Below are 22,278 nucleotides of genomic sequence, written 5' to 3' on the forward strand. Positions count from 1 at the left end.
AATAGACTTGAATCTAAGATTGTACAGAGGATTTTGGTAGAGATGTGTCAAACTGAATTCAAAATGAACTTTTTTATTATTATTATTATTATTATTATTATTATAAATAGAGGATTAGGGGTGAGAAGATTTGAATTTTAAATCTATTCGTTAAAAACATTAAGATGTGAAGCCTTTCAAAGTCCATGTTCAAAGAATACATTTTTTTAAAATTAAGTATTAAGCAATGCTGCAATAGTTATATTTAGGCTACAATGTTGAAAAGAAAGCCTTAGGACATGGGAAAAAAAATTCACCTGCCTGGATTCGCCAAAACCGGAAAAACAATTGGTACTACTTTTCATGTAGCCGGCAATTTCAATGAATTCATGATATTAAATTGGCAAACATTCAACTTCAAGTGACACTGACATAAAGAAATAATGAAGGAATGGTTGGTGTATTTGGACCTAACCATTATGTAATACTTTGAACTTTGAACCTTGCCTTTAGCATTAATATTCTTTTAAACTTTGCTTTTGAATTAGGGCATGTTTGGTAAACTATAATAGTGATTACATAGAAATAGATATTGCAAGGAATACATAATACTGTAATGTAATACTTTTTACTATTCATTTGTAGGGTGACAACATAAAAATAGAACCCTGAAAATAATGAAATGATTAAATCAAATTATCAAAATTATAATATTAGGATAAAACTTAAGATATATTTTAGGAAATATCTTACTCATACAATTATATTTCCTAAAAAATAATATTTTTAAATTTGAAAGAAAGATTTCTTCTAAAAAAAAAAATATTAATTTTAGAAATTAATATACTTACCAAGGAATAGCTATTGCAACATTTTTAGAGATGAATAGTTATTTCTCATTTTAAAGAATAGCTATTCATAAAAAATGCATGTTCCCCGTCATAAAAACATAACCAAACTACTGAATAGTTAAACCATAGGAATAATTATTACATTAGAGTATCCATTACAGTCTACCAAACAAACCCTTAGTATTCTTTGGCTCCTTTCAAATCCTAATTGCTACTATGAATGGGCATCCTGTTGCATATTACGTTTAAACATGGCAAAATGGATCAAAATTTGTTAACATAACCCGACTTGACCTGAAAATATGTGACCTGAACTTAAATTTTTTTTACTCGAAACAAAAACGGGTTGACCCGTGACCCAACCCCTTTTTTTGTAGGTCAACCTGACTCGACTCGTGACCCAAACCATTTCTTAAAACTATTTTTTTAGTAAAAAAATAATAAAAGTAAGACAATGTTGGTTTAATTGTTTGTTGCGAGCTTTACAATGCACAAGTTAAACTCAATTAGCAATATATAATGGGCATTATTATTAATATTTAAAAAAAAAAATCAAATTCTAACATTTTTTTTGATAACGTCATTCATATATATATATATATATATATATAACTGTAGGGACACGATTTTTAACGACCCAAGAATGACATTGGGTTCGTGTGTAATGGGCCCGAACAATATAATTTGTAGAGAGTGGGCTTGAAAGGCTTGCCCTTGGTAGCCGGGCAACGGTCTGGTCCTGATTTTATGGGAGCTCATACAAAGGTAAGTTTGGCCTGAATAGCTAAGTCTTACATCGATGTAGCTTGAAGGGTTTGACTCCTCGGACTTAGTCCGAAGAGCATCACATTCTCCCCATTCTTCTTTTTTGTAGGATCTTTTTGTCCCCCCCCCCCCTTCTCTCTCAGCTCTCTTTCCCTTTTATACTAGTGTTTACTTCCCCCTTAGTGTCCACGTGTAAGTTTTACTTTTTGAGATATAGACCCGTCCTATCCATCCGTACATCCGAGTGGTTGGAGGTGGTTGGGAAAGGTTAAACAACATGGTCTGAAGTATGGGCCTGTCAGGTGTAGGGCTCCATACTGCAGTGTCGACAGTTTTTTCCTTGTCCTACCCCTGTGTTGAGTTTGTCCTTTTCTTCAGGTGTTGTCCTACCCCTGTGTTGAATTTGTCCTTTTCTTTAGGTGTTTTGTGAGGTGTTGAGCATGAGATCGTCCTTGGCAATAGGGCTCCTCGGCCTAGGCTTTGGGCCCTGAATGTAAAGTGGACTGTGACCTCAGACTTCGGGCCCCACAATAACATCATGCATTCTCTAATGAGTAAAAAATTTTAGATATCAAATAACAAAGTACATGACAAGATAATCTGGTTACAATAGAGTTAAAAACAAATATTTAAAATTATAAATGTATATGAGAAACATTTATAAGTGTGAAAAGAGTGAAACCAAAGTATATCAATGAGATTAGCATAAATTATGAATGTTTAGGCCTATTTTTTTTAACAATTCATGTCCTAAATAAACAAATTTTCAAAATAAATTATATATTTTCTAGAGTATGTGTTGCTTAACAATGACAATATTCATAAAAGAGACCATGTATAAATAAGTAAACAATCAAAAACTTTAATGTATATTCTCAAATTGAAATAGAGTGCTAACCACAATTGATAATAGATTATAAAATTAGTTTTCAAGATTGTAAATTTCTTATATGTTTTTATTTTTTATCAAATTAGTTATCCAATAAGGCATTTGTAATTTTATTTTATGTTTTGGGATGTTGATATAGTGTAGAAATGAAACTTGTGCATCTATTTTACTTATCTTTTGTACTATTTTGTTTTGGTTAGTAATGTTGGGATTTGTATAATTTAAAATTATTGAACAAGTATTAATTTGTTTAACTAAGCTCATACTTAATATGAGTGGTGAATTCAAAGTAATGTATTTTACATCAAGTAATTTGCTGCATGACTTTTTAAATGGCAAATACATCTTGTTTTCTTAAAATAAAATATAAATAAATAAATAAATAAATCATGTGAAAATTTGAGTCAACCTAACCCAATCTGCAACCCGTTTAACCCAACCCGCCCGTTTGGCACGTCTAATTGCTTGGAATTTCAAGCCTGTGTTTGTATTAAATTTTTATTAATATTTTTAAACAAACTTATTTGTTGAAAGTAATAAATATACATTTATATTAAAAAAATTATAAAATTGTATATAGATAACTAAAGTAAGCGCAAATTTGGATTGAGCATTTTGCTCAATCAGTGTGTTTTGCGTTTTTTTAGTGGGTCATATGGGTACTGTTCGCGGACTACCAAACTTAACAAAACGCATATTTTTAGGTAAATTTGGACCCCATAACATTATTCACACCTTTAAAAATTATTTTGTTACAGTATTTTCAATATTAAATTTTTAGTTTTTAATAAATAAGCGGTCTCTAAATAGATCATAAAGAAAAAAAAAATGTTAATTTAAAGTTTAAACCCACAAATCTACGTGGTACAAAAAGAGTAGAAAGTTTGACAAAATGGCCTTTACAATTCAATTCTATTATATAAAAAGACAAGCCTCGTTCTGACAAGCAAGCCCCTATGGCTCAGTGGTAGAGCGTCAGTCTTGTAAACTGAAGGTCCGTAGTTCGATCCTGCGTGGGGGCAGTTAATATCTTACACGTGGAGTGAAGATCTTTTTTTTTGTTTGTTTCGATTTTCATGTCAGGGACTTTTAATGTTTTACACGTGCATCCACTGTAAAAATAGTGCAATTACCCAGTCACATCACACGGTAATTTTCATGTCTGGGACATTTACCGTTTTACACGTGCATCCACTGTAAAAATAGTGCAATTTACCCAGTCACATCACACGGTAATTTTCATGTCTGGGACATTTACTATTTTACACGTGCATCCACTGTAAAAATAGTGCAATTTACCCAGTCACATCACACGATTAAACACTGTAAAGGTAAAATTATTAATACAGAGAGAGGGACCACATTTTTGGGAAATCATCACAACAACAGTAGTAAATTGTCAACCGACCGACACCTCTCACATCAAATCAAGCCATCGGATAAAGAAAAGTAAACGCCTTTCGGCTACGTTAACAAAATGGGTCCCACCACCAGTTTCTTTTTGATTGACGTGGCATGTTTCTATGGGTCAGAAAAGACACAGTCCTGAGAATCAGAGTTGGTGTCCAACACGCCCCCCTAAAAAAATTAGTTGAGGTTCACAAATCACAAAGTTTACAAGAATGTAAATGCATCGTTTTTTAAATGGGACCAACCGACATTTGCACGTGGATCCCACCTTTTTTTTTTTTTTCTCTAATTAATATCTTATATTTATGACATAATTTTTCAGATCATGTTAATAAATGATGCTAATCTAATCATTGCCCATTAAATTTTATTTTATTTATTTTTTGACAAAATTTAACTATAAAATTTGATGTTATAGTACTAATAAATTTCAAAAAAAAAAAAAAAAGTTTCTCTATCTCTAGTGAAAGTTCCCCTTTGAACTTCTCCTAAGTTATAGAATATTTGGTCCCTACCTTTAAGTGTCTTAGTCCCTTAGGATAACAAGTTTATCCATAAGGTTTGTGGTTTTTTCTTTTAGGGGTTTGGGAAACAGTGTAGACATGGATGAACTCACAATCCATTGTAATGGTTTGTCAATTTCTGACAGAGAAAGGCCGACCTTCGATCTTAAGGAGGATATGGCTATGCTAGAATTCATTATTGCTGGTAAGTTCTACACAAGACGAGCTCTAAACATGGAAGCTATTGCTTCGACTTTTAAGCCATTGTGGAGATCAAAAAATGGTTTTAAAGTTAAAAATATGGGCAATCACACCGTCCTCTTCACTTTCGACAACAAACTAGAAGTGGACTCCATTCTTTCAAACAAACCTTGGAGCTTTGACAAACATCTTATGGTGTTGCAACACTATGACAAGGATACTTTAGTTAAGGACCTGAATTTCAATCGTACATCCTTTTGGGTGTAGGTTCATGACATTCCAATTAGATTCATGAATCAAAAGGTGGCAGAAGGAATTTGTGGCACCGTTGGCACAATCATTCAAAAACTGGATACAGAGGTTGATGGAGGGAGTTTTATAAGGGTCAAAGTCAGCCTAGATATCACTCGCCCACTATATAGAGGAAGAATGGTGTCAATGGGACAAGGCAAAGAACAATGAGTCTCGTTTAAATACAAATGACTACCAAATATTTGCTACTAGTGCGGCTGCCTTAACCATGATGATAGGGACTGCAAACTTTGGCTTGACAGAGAAGGCTCACTTAAAGTTGAAGAACAACAATTTGGACCATGGTTACGTGCAACACCTACCAGTCGAGCACAAAAAAAATGTAGTTTTTATTCCAAAATTTTTTAATAAGATGACGGAAGGAGGCAATTCCTTTCAACAGGCTTCGTTTATAGTAAGGCGAGCTCAGGTGGTTTCTGCGATGACTCCTACACCGCTAGTGGCAATGCAAGATGGGGAACAACATCACGTGGATAATTCAATGAATCAAGTATTTGGTTCGATTACAATTGACACCAATAACTCGCCCTCAATTTTTACATAGCAACAAAATCAAACCAACCTGTTTGTGCATCAAATTGAGGAGTTGGATTGTGCCTTAAAGAATTTTGATTTGCCAATAAATGAGGCGCGACCTAACAACCCATCAGCAGTTAATACGGACTAAACTCCTCCTCAAAAGATTTCCAATCTGAGGCTTACTCCATCTGAACCGTTGCCTACAGATTCTTTCCTTTCTAAGCTAGCTGAAGTTAATGAGGGTATATCCAAATTAAGAGTCATGTCAACCACAATAAATGACCCGTAGAATGCAAAGTTTCATTTAATGTGCAATTAGATCACGCAATTAAGGGGCAATTAGAGCACATAATTAATGGGGAAACAGAGGAAACTGCTAGGGTTTGCCAAGGCCAAGGGTCTGAAGCTCATGCAACCCCACGTGTAGACACATCAGGAAAACAAAACACATAATGCTCACAGCAACAAAGAACATGGAAGCGTTTGAACAATACCAGAGTATCCAGAAGCAATGACAGAACTAAAAGCATAGTAGAATCGGGGTTATCAACTAAAAGAGTTCACGAGGGGCACTCTTATCTCAATGGTTTACCAAGCAAAAAACGTGTGGTTTCTGTTGAGATTAATTCTACTACTTTGGCAGAGGCTGATGCTCAGCCCCGCCCATTGCAATGAGTCTCTTAGTCTGAAATTGTTGTGGACTTGGGAACCCACGTATAGTAAGGGAGCTTGGAGATTACATCCAGGCAAAAGATCCTCCTTTTATGTTTTTAGCCAAGACATAGACAGATGATGTTAGGCTAGATCAAGTGTTACATAATTTTGATTTTGTTAATAAATGGTTAGTTCCCACTTCCCAACGGTAATAGAGGAGGTGGTTTGGTTTTGTTGTAGAAGGAAGATATTCAAATCATAGTGGAAGACTCGTCAAAGTATTGCATTAATGTACTTGTTGAGAAGAATACCCCTCAGGAGTGGCGCTTCACAGGTTTCTATGGCAAACCAATTACAACTAGAAGGCATGAGGCATGGACTAAAATTCAAACCCTTAATAATAGACCACACATTCCTTGGCTGTGTGCTAGGGATTCCAATGAAATCACAAGACAAGAAGAGAAAGTGGAAGGAGCAATTTGAGCACACAACCAAATGCAAGCCTTCCGTGATGTTCTTGATGAATGTGGTTTCATGGACTTGGGTTTCGTTGGGCCAAAATTCACGTGGAGTAAGCATTATACCGATGGACATTCGATTTGGGAGAGACTTGACCGTGGGTTAGCTACCAATCCATGGTTCTTGAGATTTCCTGGCACTCAAGTTTACCACCTACCTTGCCTCTCATCAGATCATTGCCCTTTGCTGTTCAATCCATCAGGTATTGAAATTCCATCCAATAACAAACCTTTCCAGTTTAAGGAGATGTGGTTGTTAGATAGTCGATGTGGAGAGGTGGTTGAAGCAGCTTGGAGATCATGTGTATCACTAGATTAAGATAAGGAAATCCTTGGGAAAATAGAAAAGTGTGGCAAAGATTTGCTATGGTGGAATCATAATGTCTTCGGTAATGTAAAAAGAGAATTAAAAAATAAAAATAAAAATAAAAATAAAAAAAAGAAGAAGAAGAGAGAGATGATAGTTGAAGAGGAAGTCGTAGCATTGAGAACTAGTAGCAATATTCGCATCAAAGAATTGAAAAGTGAGATCAATGAATTGCTAGATCATGAAACTAGGATGTGGAATCAACACTCCCGTATTCTTTGGTTGAAAAATGGAGATGGAAATACAAAGTTCTTTCATAGACGGGCCTCTCACAGGTATCAGAAAAACTTGATCATAGGAATAAATGACCAACAAGGAGTTTGGAAGGAGGAGCCGAATGCTATAGCTGAAGTTCTTACAAAATTTTACCATGAACTTTTCACCACTTCAAACCTGATCCTGCACCAAGGAGTTCTAGATCAAATTCCTCAAGTGATCTCAGATGAAATGAACCAAGAATTGATGTGCAAATTTGAGAAATAGGAAGTAGCACAAGCCTTGAAACAAATGGCACCATTAAAGGCTTTGGGACCAGATGGAATGCCCCCCTTGTTCTTTCAGCATTTCTGACCTATGATTGAGGGCAATGTCACACATTTGGTGCTATCTTGGCTAAATTCAAGTACACTCCCACACCCAGTGAATTATACCTTCATTACTCTAATCCCAAAAAAGAAAAACCCAATTTCAATGTAAGAATACCGCCCTATTAGTTTATGCAATGTTCTTTACAAAATTTTATCTAAAGTCCTTGCTAATAGGCTAAAAAAATTCCTCAATTCCATCATTACTAAACACCAATCAGTTTTTGCTAAAGGTCGGCTCATTACGGATAATATTCTTATTGCCTTTAAAACTTTCACTGCATGAAGAACTATAATTCTGGCTCAAATGGCTTTATGGCTTTGAAACTTGACATGAGCAAAGCCTATGATAAGGTTGAATGAGTGTTCTTGGAAAATTTGATGAGAAAAATGGGGTTTTGTGAACAGTGGATTGGACTCATTATGGTGTGTGTGTGAAAATTGTCACTTACTCAATACTAGTGAACGGAGAACCAAATGGATTGATCCACCCCTCAAGAGGCCTTAGACAAGGAGATCCTCTCTTTCATTTTCTTTTCCTCCTATGCACTGAGGGCATACATGGCCTTATTAAAAAGATGATGAGGTCTAAAAAAGTCATAATGTTGCACCAAGGCCCAAAATGGCACAGAGAATTGAACTCCATAAAAATAAAATACTGGAGTCTACAATAAATAAAAAGATGGTAGACTCAAATCCATTAAAGGTTTTAAGGAGAAACTGAAGCCCACGAATGGGTAAGCCTTAGAACTCATGAAATGAAGGGAAGGAGAAAAGTCCAGCCCACCAAGGTCAGAAAATCGCTATGGAGCCCAGTGGTAAGAACTGGGACAGGATACTTGGGGACTGCTAGGAGCTCAGGATCCTTTGGACGTGCAGCAAAGCTAGGGTTGGATTAAGACAGTTCAAATGGGGTGCCAAGAAACACAAGGAACAAGAACAGATATGTCCCTATTAACCACCCAATGATGCAAAATGAATCAGAAGGCTTGGGAACCAACAATTCATGAATAAGGGGCTGGTACCTCGAGGAACCCAGAAAGAAGAACCACAAAGGGAAGTGGCTAGAAAAATTTCAACCTGGCAGGAATGAATCAGCTCACTTGGGAAAAATAATAAAGGAAAAGGCAGCCAAAAGTTGAGCTTGAAAAGGTAAGGTTTAGAAGCCTTAAAGGAAGAAGGACCAAATGTCAGCTCTCTAAGGACAACCCTGAATGAAAAGTCAGCAAAAGACTTTTGGGAAAGAAACACCAAAATAAGAAAATTATGAGAAATGAGGAAAGGACCAGCCACCAATGTTGCTAGCACAACATTGGTTCTGGTACCCATGGGAGCAAATTGGGGGAATCAGTGGTACCCCGGGAACCCTAGGATGACACTATAAAAAGGGGAAGCAGCCAACGGTGAAGGGCATTCAGCAATAGTGAATTAGAATAGAATCATTGAGAAAACTCTATTAGAATTCAAAAAAGGAAAGAAAATAGAGGGAAATATCGTCTAATATCCTCAAACAGCCACTAGAGAACATACTCGGATTCAAACTTTGCAAGTCTTAGAGGCTTGAAGAGCCATCTAAGTCTGTGATTTTTGAACTTATTTGGACCTTGTAACATGTCCTAGTGAGTATAATGTATTACACAATTAAGAAAGTAATGGAATATTTCACATTGTCTTAAGAACCCCTAACATTTTATTTTGTGTCTTTCTTTACTACGTTGCCCTTTTACTGCTTCTTGCTGTTCAATGCATATTTTTCTTGTTTGCTAGCATGTATATGTTGTAGGATTCGTGTTCTGTGCACCATCTGGTTCGTAATTAGCCCATTTAGCTACGGTGAACCAAGTTCAGTCCCTTAAAACAACAAGTAAAAGGCTCGGGGCCCTTGTTTCTACTTAGGCCTGGGCACTGTCCAAAAAAGACCCACACAAAAGGCGGCAAGCAATGGTGACATCAATGGTTTCAAATTGTGCAAAAGAGGACCCAAACTAACCCATTTGTTTTTTTTGCAGATGATAGCCTTCTTTTTTATAGGGCCAATTCCACTGAATGTAGCAAAGTGATGGACCTTCTATCCTTATATGAAGAAGTTTCAGGCCAAAAAATAAACAGGGGAAAGACAACTTTATTCTTCAGCAAATTAGTTACTGAAGCAAACAAACAGATCATTAAAGGGATTTTGGGGGTTTGTGAAATCCATCACTATGAAAAATATTTGGGGCTACCATCTCTGACGGGAATAGGAAAAAAAGCAAGCTTCAATTATCTAAAGAAGAGAGTATGGAGAAAATTACAAAGGTGGGAAGGAAAACTCCTCTCCCAAGCTAGTAGAGAAGTGCTCATTAAGGCCATTATCCAAGCCATTCCATCATATACAATGGGGTGCTTTAAATTACTTGTGGGGTTGTGTAATGAGATTGAAGTGATGGTAAGGAAGTTTTGGTGGGGACAATGAGGGGAAAAGCGGAAGATTCATTGGCTAAAATGGAGTGAGATGATAAAAGCAAAAAGTGAGGGTGGTATAGCCTATAGGCTTCCATGACTTAGCATTGCACAATGACTATCTCTTGGCCAAGCAAGCCTAGCGCTTGCTACAAGATGAAAGTTCACTACTTTATAAGATATTCAAACCACGCTTCTTCCCAAATTGTACAATCATGGAGGCTGCTGATTCAAGCGATGGATCATACGGTTGGAAAAGCATACTCTATGGTCGTGATGTTATCAAACGTGGAGCTTGTTGGAGAATAGATAACGGGCAGAGACTGCAGATTTGGCAACATCTGCCTATCAAGCACCCTACACGTGTTATCACCTATTTTGGAGGGGTGGGAGGAAGCCAAGGTTGAGGTACGGCTTAATGAAACCACAAGGACATGGAATGAAAATGTAGTTGATGGTCTATTTTTTCCCGAGGAAGCTGCTCTCATTAAGAAAATTCCAATGTCAAAACACCCTACAAAAGACAAGCTGTTTTGGCCATGGACCCAAAATGGGCAATACTCCTACAAATCCGGATATCAATTCTTGAAGAGTGAGGCTGATGAGGAAGTGGCTGAAGCAACATAGGATGAAGGCAGAAATTTCTGGTTCAGCATCTGGGCTTTGCAAGTTCCAAACAAGATCAGAAACTTCATGTGGCGAGCTTGTCGTGATTCCCTCCCTACGAAAGCAAATTTGAGGCGGCGACACATCACGGACAGCTCATTGTGCGAACGATGCTTGAGGGAGGAGGAAAACCCGTCACATGCATTATGGTCATGCAGTGAACTTGACTCGGTATGGTCAGAATCGGAGTGGAACTTTCATCAAGTTATATACCCCACAAACTTCAAGGCATTGCTATCATGGATACTCAATAACCAAGGCAAGCCAGAGCTTTTGCAATGACAACGTGGGGAATATGGTACCAGCGAAACCAAGTTCGCCTCCATAAACTTTGCTGCACATCGGACCAGATCGCACCACAGGCGAAAGAGAGGCTACAAGAATTTACTGCTGCGCTCCCACCTAAGCCACCAAGAACGACGAGGACCAGGGAGAAATGGAAGCCACCTGATGCGAGCTGCTTCAAAATAAACTTCGATGGAGTGATTTGCAGGAATGAAAACAGAAGCGGCATAGGTGTCGTTATCCGAGACCACAAAGGCTCTGTCATTGCCTCATTAGCTCAGCTCATCTCCCCAGCATATCAACCAACTGAAATCGATGCAATTGCAGCAGCTCGAGCTTTGGAGTTTGGACGGGAAATAGGTATAAGTGGAGTAGTCCTTGAAGGCAATTCGAAATTAATAACTAAATCCTTGAAGGCAGGTGGAAATACCATAGCTTCAGTGGAGCCACTAATTCAAGATGCCATTGTGTTTTCTAGTTCTTATTCAATATTGCAATACTCACATTGTAGAAGAGGAGGAAATAGATTAGCACATAGTCTAGCTAGATATTCAATTAATGTCTCTAACTATGTAGTTTGGATAGAAGAAGTCTCCAATCCTTTACTATCTGTTGTTCAACAGGATTTAGCCAATTTGGCGAATCAATTTCAATAAAGTTTTAAGCACATTCTCAAAAAAAAAAAAATGTTGTAGTTTTAGGTTAACCTTACTCAATATATTTTTATTGAAGGTAAATTTTGATAAATCCATCATTAGATTATATCTTCTTTTTATCAATAAATTGTTTAAATTGTGGGTTTCAGTTAACTCAATTAATAAATTCTTTGATGATTGTATAAGAAATCTAGGGTTCAATCTCTGCCTACACAAAAAACTAATTGGTGTCTTGGTCCGATGATAAAGAGTTATTATCAAAAGCGGACACCATAAATTGAAACTCTTTTAAAAAAAAAATTATTTAAATTGCAAATTTTTGTAGTTTAAAATTATGTACAGTGATGTCGATATTATTTGGTAGTTAAACTGTCTTTTTTTTTTTTTTTTTTTGTCTTGGGTGTCACTCAAATTCAAATTTACCCACTTCTAGGCTTTATTACTCTTTTTTTATTCTATGTTCTTGGGAGTCATTTAAATTCTAATTAAACCCACCTCTGGTCTACACTGCTAAACTATTGTACTCCATTAACAACTGTTTATTACACTAATTATCCTGAACAGGGTACTGCAACTGTGCAACATGACACTTTCTGCAGATTTCAGAGACTGAGCAATTGTTCAGTGATTGAAGATTACTGCAGTACCAATGAAGAGGATATGATAACTGATGAGGCTGTCCAAAAGCTTCTTTTAAAACTGGCATTGGTTTTTAAAGGCTGGTACAGTGTTTTGTTTATGCATAAATGTTGCTGGTGAAGCCGTGAAGGTCTGTTGTGTGTTTAATGGTTGATTACAGTTATGTTTTGCTTTTAGACTGCAATAATAATCATGCCTACAGGTTTTTAGGTAAAAAATTGAATGAAAAAGTTCGCTAAATGCAGGCAATCATGTTGTTGAAAAATGAAATTGAATTGGTCCACGTGAATATAATAATGAGAAATGATATGTTTAAAATATTTTTGTAACAAATTCTAAGTAACAGATCGTTAATGGATGTTATTGTGAGTAAAATAGCAATTTCATTAGTGAGTTTAAATTAGAATCAATAATAATTTATCATATAAAATTTGAGAAATAATATGTTTACAACATTTTCACAACATTTTTATAACAAATTTTAAGTGATAAATTGTTACTGGTTGTTATTGTTAGGGCAAAAAAATAATCTTAGTGTTAAGTTCAAATTTGAACCAATAACAACTAACCACATATGATTTGTTGTAAAAATATTATAGGCATAACATCTCTCATAAAATTTATTGTAAAAGTGTTGCAAACGTAACACTTCTTATATAAGAACCGGTAGGATAGTAAGAGGACCCAGAAGTCGGAAGTAAAAAAATGACAAAAGTATATGTCCACATTTTTAGGGACAGGAGCAAACAACATTTCCAATAAACCAAAATGGCCTTCAGATGTGTCTGCTTAATTTTATGACTGAAATTTTTTACCAATGAGCCAAAGAGGAACAGAAGTTCTGACACTTCTTCCCCCTGCTGTATACTTGTCCTTCTAGGTTTTGAATCCTTCTAGGATTTGAATCCGGTATTGCGTGCAACACCACTAATTCATCTCACATTAATTTTTACCTTTTTTTAACTTTAACTTTCTTTAATTCATTGGTTGAGATTGAAAGTTGAAAATTCAACTTTCAATCACTGGATGGGTGCAATACCACTAATTCATCTCACATTAATTTTTACCTTTTTTAACTTTTAACTTTCTTTAATTCATTGGTTGAGATTGAAAGTTGATTTTTTCAATTTTCAATCTCAACCATCCAATGCTATTGCACCAAGTGCAATACCCTAGATAGTGCATCCAATCTCAATCCTTCCTTCTATTGTACCCTATTATGCAATGTTTAGAAATCACCTGTAAATGAGATCGCTCCTACACTTGCCAAAGAAACAAACAAAGAAGAAAAAAGAGAGAGCATTCCTACATGAAATAAATTTGCCAATAGCAGGAATATCATTGAAAAAAGTGGAACTTTGCATATTTAAGAAAAACGACTAACTATTTTGCAGACGCAATAAGTGTTAGCAATATTGTTTGGTTGCATATATTATTGTTACTATTATCAATAAGTCTCACATACCATACAGATGCAATAGGTGTAAGCAAGACTGCTTGCTCGCACGCCAATGAGATATAGCTTGAAATTTCCTCTTCCCACAATAATGGGATGGAGGGTGAGGTCATGGATTCAAGATCCGTTGAGTGTGTACGTAACTTAAAAAATAAGAATAGTAAATAAAATAGAAAGACCTTAATGTATGCAAGACTTTTTTTTTAGCACAAACTGAGAAGAGTCATATTGTTTGAACAACCTGAAGATTTAAAATTCAGATCAACTTTCTTGCACTCGACAATACCTGCTGGTTGTGCTCTATACAGAGGTAAGGCATTACCCCTTCCCACAAAGACTCTGGGCCTCCACCATGATTTATACGTATTCCCAAAAATGAAACAACGCCAATCCTGCTTTTGGCATAATCCATCATTCAAAAACACTAGAAATGATGGTTCTGCAATCAAAATTGTAGATACCAAATTTAGGCACCAATACATACCTCTAGCATATGTTAATATGCTAATTACCTCGAATATGAGTATTATCAATGTAAGTTATATGCATGCTTGTATTACACATGATCGATAGCGATTTCAGCTTGACATCAATGGTCAGGCTATAGTAGAGAAGATATTGAATTGAACAAGATATTTGGGTATGAGGGCATGGAGCTCCAACTGAGTACTTTTCGAGGTGAATCCAAACTAAGATTAACAAAACAGGAGTAAAAATTCTCCAATATCTTCTTCAGTAGCCTAACAGCACATCTTTAATTAGAATAATTTAGATCACCAATTATAATTTCCTTTTAAAACTGCAAACCAACTTCAGTTATAAAATTTACTTCTCAAACCAAATTCACATGTCAAGCAATCACAAAATCATGTAGGTTACAGAGAATGCTTTCTTGCATGTTTAGATGAATAGCAATGGCAAAAACCAAAAACAAAGACAAAAAATGAAAAAAGGCCTCCAACAATCACCATCTTTAAGCTATATTGCATTACAAGGACAATATTAACTGAAGTATCAGTTTTGGGGACGTAGAGGATTCAGACAAGAACTATCCACTGATTCTTTAACAAGCCCCTATATTTACATAATTATTTAAATACCAAATTGAAGACCACCTCAGTTTTTGCCACTTTAAGGAATTTTTATTTCCTTATCAGCAACTAAAGAGGATATTAATCGTAAAACATTATCTATGTAGAACTGCCCAAGCATCTAGAAGAATCTGAAAGTCTCAGGATAGGTCACAGGGAATGTAACTCAAAAAACATTAGGTCCCAGTTACACAAGAAGTTAACAATGTAAAAAGAGATAGACATGCCCGTTTGGTAACACATTTTCAGACCGTACCTTTTCAAATGTACAGTTTTTTTAAAATTCAATTTTTTTCTAGGTATAGCTTGTACAGACAATCTCATTTCCAAAAGACTGAAATATAAGCTTTAACAAAGGGGCACATCATAAGGAAATTCTACCTAAAGCCTAGTGAGCCAGCTATTGATTTGGTGATATAGGAAGTGGTACCCTGTGGAGAGGTCAAGAGTTACAGTACTCGTCAGGGCAGTACTTGCAAGGACGAGGCAGGCACTCCATAGAAGCTCTTTGGAAGGGGTAGGGTTGCAATCTTCTATCATTTAACCTAAAAGTGGAAAGAACTACTTGGCAAAGATTGCTTCTCTCTTACCATAACTATTACAATTTTCTAGTGACATACCATGCTCCTAGTCTCTAATAAAATATTCTACCCCTCAAAACTGAGTACTTCCAAATCAGGTGAGTATTGGAAAAGGCTGTTGGATGAACCAGCTATTTAACAAATATGATGGCCTTATGAAACTATATTTAAGTCCATATTACCAAAAGACGGTTGGAAGTTTACAAAATAAGCTCGCTTTGCAAGCATAGAGCAAGTCTCCAAATAAAGTTAAGCATACCTAGATATGTCACTTGCATTGCATTGGGCACTTCAGGTACAATATATGGCAAAGAAGAAAGTATCAAAAGAAAAATCAATAAAATTGAAGATTTACCACAAAAAAAAAAAAAAAAAAAAAAAAAAAAAAGAGTAGAAAGATTTCCAGAACTGAACCTGGTTAGTTAATGTTGCCAATCTTTATAATTTGGCTCTTTCAGCAAACTCATGATTTCTGAAACGGACCTGGGTCAATCACTAGCCAACGTTTTATCAGAATATTATAATCTTTAAAAATTAACTTGCATGAAAGTAATTTCATTGATCGTTCCCATCTGAGAGAATCTAATAAGGATGAATGCAATGGTTCCTGTGGTTAAATTTCTACACCATTAAATATGGACCATGCAGAACATATACAAAATTTTCCCTAGAAAAACAACAGTTTCCCCATTCTTTGTCCTACTGACTAGTATCGATTTTCTTGAGGTTGTGACTGCTTTCACATTGTCAAAAAAATAACTGTTATTGAACAAATATATCTTCTATTTTTCCCAAAACTCCTGGAATCAGAAATGAAGTTTCATATCTTACTTGAACAGGAAAATCAGCATACACAATCAATTGCAAACTAAAACATGAATTACTAAAGATAAAGTACAGAAGCCAACATGGGTGTTATTGATGGCTAGAATTTCTTATCAAATATATGATTAAATTGAACACCACCAGTTAACAGTGCTTGTGTAGACAAGAACTTACTACATTGTTGATAATAACTACATTAAATAAAATGAGTATTAGAAAATGAAGAGACTACACCGTTATGACATGGTCAAGATTTCAGCATCAGTATAAGTGTATAATAGCCTATTAAAAGTTGCAACAAAAATGAAAGCTTTGATATTAGATAGATGGAACCATTTAGCTACCACACTTTTCAACCTGATAACTTTTGCAATTAGAGATCAAATAGATGGTCTCAGGATATGCCACATGCTAAACAACCAAGTTGGTCTCCATCTACCATTAGAGCCACAGTTGTAAAATTAAATACCCAACCAGCTATAAGATCATAACCAAAGTGTCCATATATAGTAAGCGTCTGAAAATGACAGTCAAGATTAGGCCAATAAATGTAATTTACATTTATGTAACAAAAAGAGAAATTTTTTAGAAATTTAAGGGCATCTAATTGAGAGTTAAAATGGTATAAAAAAATTCCTCTTAAAAGTATACAGCAGTTTTATTGGCGACCTTTGTATAATTCTAGAGTAAATTTTTTGCTTACAAGAAATATAGAATCTATGGTGAAGTATGAATTTGAACATTTGCAAGAAGCCTGGTGAGTTTGCTCAGAGTTTCACGAGCAGAGATTGTATCTGGATGATCTTCACCACAAATTGAAGTTCTAATAAAAACTGCCTTCCTAATTAGATCATCTCCTATATCAAATTGTCCCCCTCTTAGCATTATTTTAGCCCTAGTTTCTAGCACAGTGGCTCTGCATAGAGCCAGTTCCTGCCAAAGGTAAGGATTCAACTGGGCATTAGTCTGGATGGGCCTCCAACAAAGGGATTTGTCCAACCACTTCTCAACTGGGATAACAAATGCTTGGTCCGCAGCTTCCAAAGCATTGGTACATAACCGCAGAAGTTCTAGAGCGGCACTGCACCGAGAGAAGGTAATGAATGTCCGGATAGCAAGAGGCAAAACCACTTCTTTGACAAGGTATAGCAACTCTGAAACTTTGAGCTCAACAACTACAGGGTCATGACCAAATCCAAATAGCAAGAAACACGCAGCCCAGATATGTTCAGAGTGCTGAGATATTGACCCACGACCGATTACAGCTTGAACCACGGCTTGTGCAGCTCCATTCACTCCTCTTTTGCGGGCATAAAGCTTGACGACCTCATTAATATGGACATACCCTGGCTTTGTACTGTTTCTTGCAATATTGAACCTCAACAACATGGAAGAAGCCTCTGCTTCTGATCTCTTGTTGTATGATGAAGTACAACCACAAGTTAAGGACTGCAAGAATTTTCTCCATAAATGGGTTCTTTGATGCTTTTCCAGTATCTTGTGAGCAGCTAGGGCTAATAGGGAAACTGGAATTGCAGCCGGTGCAAACCAACCACTTGCCTGTACCATTCTGGTTGCCAAGCTCCTTGGCCCATCAGCATGATCAAATATTGAGAAGCATACCTCAAATAGTTGAAGAAGGAAGGTGTTTCGTCTCAACAATTGAGCTTCCCTACCACTCCATGACAAGTCCTTCAAGGGCATTCTATTAGTGGTATCCAACAGCCTACTTGGAGTTATAGGTAGCTCAGACAGTATTGCACCTGTAACTGCAAGCCCCAAAGTTAACCTTCCAACTTTCTCCTCTATAGCCCTAAGGGCATCAAGTTCTGCAATTGAAAAGTCTGTGACACTTCCCTGCATTAAACTCATGGCCTCAATGCCAGATAAGTATGAGAGTTTCAAAGGTTCCAAGTTCATCACGCGAGGAAGACGCGTGGATATTAATATGTGGGACTCTCCGCCAAAACGGGGAAGAAGATCCATCACAAGTTTGTGATCCCACCAATCCTTTTCACTCTCTAAGTTATCAATCACCACCAAAAATGGTATGCTTCGCATAAGCTCTTTGCGGACTCTAGAAATGGCTGCCTCTTCCTGCTCTTCAAAGCTTTTTATTCTGTTTTTATCTAAGCAATTTTCAATCCCTACATCAACTTCTAAAAATGACCAGAGGTTCATATAATTCTGTCTAATATACCTGCTTTCTCCACCTATCCATAAAACCATTTTGTACCTCTGTTGATATCTGTAAGCAAATTCCAGAAGAAGTTCTGTCTTGCCAATTCCTGAGTCCCCTGATATGCAAGCAATTCCCTTCCCATACAAAATCTTCATTGATCTTTTTCTCCTTGCATACCTTCCACCACCTTTTGACCTCTGTTGGTGTTGCCTTTGAGGAAAACCAGTACCTTGCATCTCAATCTCTTTTTCTGACTCCTTCCACACAACTGGTTCTTTTCCCTTTCTGCTGCCACTCTCAAATTGTCGTTCCCTCCGTCTTTCCTCCAATGAATTGCTCTTATTCCACCCAATTGTCAAATTCTTTCGCCTGGGTCTAGCTTTAAGCTCAAAATAATCTCTTTCTGAGTCTCCGGTAACATCACCAAAAAGTATAAATTCCAGCTCAGAAAGTTCTTTTTTCCGACCAACAAAATTCTCATTTCGAGGTAAAGGAAACTCCTCTTTTTCTACCTTTTCTCTCCACTTAGTCAATCGCTCTACAACACTTCTCCTTCCTAATCTTGTTGCTAGCAGTGTGACTGTCCTCAAAATGCAATCTCGCCAGTTACCATCCTGAGCTTCTAGTTTCCATTCATCAACCCGAGAAAGGCTATGAACAGCTTCTTTCCACTCTTTCTCCAAACCTCCATACAAAACCCATAACTCTCCCCCATGTTTTTCCCACAGCTCTCCTCTCTTCTCAATTATATCCCGGACAAGGCAATCGCCTGGACTCAAGTCAAAGAATATTGGGACCAAAATTTTTTTGCCTGAGAAAAACCGCAGCTCCTCAATGGTATACGGATTCCTGAAAGATTTCCTTGTCAGAATTACCACCCCAAAAGAAGAGACATCCATGGCCCTCTCAACAATTCCATGTTTGCGAGTGTTCCTACATCGAGCTCTGTCAGATACAAAGCAACTCATCCCTTGGACCTCCAGCTCTGCACGTAGCCAATTAGCAAACCTCAGTAGAGAAGGTTTACGTCCATGCAAACCTATGAAGACATCACAGCTCCTCATTCTGTTAGAGGAAAGTGAAATGGAACCTGGAGTATATGAGGTTTGGTAGCTTCTCTCATGCATTCTCTGCTTCTCTCTGTGCCTTGAATAACCATTATCATGGTCATGGTTGTAACTAGATGGAGTGCTGTTGGAGATGCCAGTTAAGGAAGATATATGTTCAAACTTTTGGAAATTACCCGAATTACAGGCATCTTGGATCACTGACATGTCTGACAAGGCATTTCTAACATATGCGTGAGATTCAGGTTCTGGATTTCCTGAACTGCAACTAGGAGGATCAATACTTGAACGAATGCCATCACACTGACTGTTGGACTGTTTGGATTCTGATAAATGACATGTTGGTGATCTAGGAGAGAAGAAGGGTGACTGATTCGCTGAAAAGAATACCGAAGATGATGATGACAGATTCCTTGAAGTCGTGACTGGTAAAGACCCAAACCTGGAGCTATCTTCTCCAAGTTCCATATTTACAAACTTTTCTGCCATCCAAAGATATCAAATCCTGTGCATGCGCTCCAGTTATGAGGAGCCTCTCTGAAATAAAATAAAATAAAATAAAAAGTATGGCTTTAGTAAATCAGGGATCTTCCCAATATGGTAGAAAGAACTAAAAAATGCAAGTAAAGTGGAATACTCTTTCCATGATTATTATTTTAAATGGCTTCTAAACTGACATTGACATCCTAGCAAGTAATTGCATAACAACAATGGAAGAAAACAGCGTTTTGATATCTCTCAACATGGAAAAAGTGAAAAAACTTAAAACACCAATGCTACAAACAAGTATGAGCAGAAGTAGGCAGCCAAAATTTTTACTTATATGGTTATCTTCAAAGTAAGGAATCTTTTCAGACCCTAGTAATTACTCGGATAATAACAATGGTGCCAAACAGTGTACATCTCTCAGCAAGGAAAAACATGAAAATTTAAATCCCACATGCTATAAACAACTAAACAAGTAAGAGGGAAAGTAGGCAGCCTCTGAACGTACTAATATGGTCAACTCTATGAATAGTTTCTCAATGGACAAGTCTCCACAGGTATAAGAGGACAAATGAGGGTAAGAAAATAACTTCGACAAATTCATGCTTCTATGATCCATATACCTAATTTAAACTAACTATCCATCTGTGAATAAAATAGACTCACTTCCTGGAATTGAAGAAAAAAACTGTAAGGGCATCAGTAGGGCATTAAGTCATGATCTTTAGGGCATTGTAGATCTAATGGAACTCTTAAATGTACAAATAGCTTTAAACAAAAAGACCCACTTCTAGATTGAACAGAATATGATAACACCATTACAGAAAAGAATAACACTTCCATAATAATTCAGATCTAAATACTTACTAGGCTTCAAATCACAAACAGAGTCTCAGTAGATTCCATCCTTAGGCTTCAAAAATCAAATAACCCAGCTCTTTAAATTGAATGAGAATCCCAAAAGAGTTCTTTTTTCAAGTAACCCTGAACGCTCTCTGCAATCAATAGAATGAACTTAACCAACCTGCAAAGACAGGAACTAGCTTTATCACAACACATAATTACCACCCAAAAAAAAAAAAAAACACACACATAAAGGGGGGATATTAGTATATTAGAGTACTACTTTAAGCCAAAGGTCGTAACTTTTCAATCAGACAGAAAGTTTTGACAATGAGAGAGACATTGATGTGAAAAGGGATGAAAAAAAAAATCAGGTTTTTACCATTTTCAGATAGATTTTAGAGAGACCATATTGAGAAAATGATAGAAAACGAAATATTTGGTTGAAAAAAAGGATATATATAGCAAAATTGGCTCACCACCGCTCACTATTCACTAGCCACTAGACAACTAGTCTTAGTCTAGTCTATGAAGTATCGCTTCTTGCTCCTCCATTCAAGAGATCTATGAACTCTTTCTTTGTGTTCAACTCTGTTGCTGGCTGAGGAGGAAGGGATTTCAAGGACATTGCCGAGAGGAGATCACTGTTGGGGAGGGAAGTGAGGAGTGTTTGTGTTTTGTTGTGTTGTGCAGTGCTTCTTTGTTGGGGGAAGTATGGTATGGTATCAGTATGGTTAGGCTCAGTTGGGTCCACAGCCATTTATAGCACTGTACAACTGTGAAAGTGCAGAAAATCCACTGTGTTTGCGGCATTTGGATTCACATTTTTGAAACCCCTTTTGATTTTTAGTCACTGTTGTATCTATCGGTGGTTTTACTTGAAAAGCTTGTCCTTTTCTTTTTTTTTTTCTTTTTTTTGATCAGTTGTCCTTTTCTTTTAGTAAAAACTAAAAAGCCTTTATTTTTGCAACTTGAAAATGAAGCTAGTAATTTTTTTTGGACATCCTCAAAATTTTCCCTCTTCTTTTCAACAATACTTTCAAATAAATAAGTAATAAGTAACCACCAAAACACCTTCGCGCGGCCACACACACTCATATATAATCTTTTTCATAACTACCAATGTGGTAAAATGTGATTGGCATTAATAAAAACAATATATATATATATATATATATATAAAAAGCCAAGTGAAAATTAATTTTGCTCCAATACACATATGACATTACACAACCTCCTAAACTTTGAAAAAGATAATGAAAAAAAAAAATCTTAAATTACTCTTCCTAGAGCCAAATTAATTTTGCTCCAATACACATATGACATTACCAAGAAAGTGGTTCGCATTGGCATCGGAATATGACTATATGGTAATTTTCTTTAATAATTTTTGTTAAAAAATATAATTATTACAAGTAAGGGATGAGAATTCAGCCTATTCATTTCGAAGTTCTTAGAAAAAAGCCTTAGTTTTCCTCGTAAGGGAGACTAGGCTATTATTAGTCACTGT

General features: G+C 36.4%; 1 protein-coding gene and 1 non-coding gene across 2 annotated transcripts; one reads left to right on the forward strand and one right to left on the reverse strand.

Moving 5' to 3' along the window:
- The first annotated feature begins 3,434 nt into the window (after positions 1-3,434).
- TRNAT-UGU lies at positions 3,435-3,506 on the forward strand. Its single transcript has one exon. It is a non-coding gene; the product is annotated as a tRNA-Thr (tRNA).
- Positions 3,507-16,675: 13,169 nt separating this feature from the next.
- Positions 16,676-21,596, reverse strand: LOC115972064. The gene is made up of 3 exons (XM_031092214.1): positions 21,248-21,596; positions 20,793-20,949; positions 16,676-19,976 (listed from the first exon to the last, which is right to left on the reverse strand). The coding sequence occupies exon 3, from the start codon at positions 19,926-19,928 to the stop codon at positions 16,908-16,910; it is 3,021 nt and encodes a 1,006-aa protein (XP_030948074.1). The 5' UTR covers positions 19,929-19,976; positions 20,793-20,949; positions 21,248-21,596; the 3' UTR covers positions 16,676-16,907.
- Between the last annotated feature and the right edge of the window lie 682 nt (positions 21,597-22,278).

This window comes from Quercus lobata, chromosome 12 (genome assembly GCF_001633185.2).
Source record: "Quercus lobata isolate SW786 chromosome 12, ValleyOak3.0 Primary Assembly, whole genome shotgun sequence".
Lineage (NCBI taxonomy): Eukaryota > Viridiplantae > Streptophyta > Magnoliopsida > Fagales > Fagaceae > Quercus > Quercus lobata.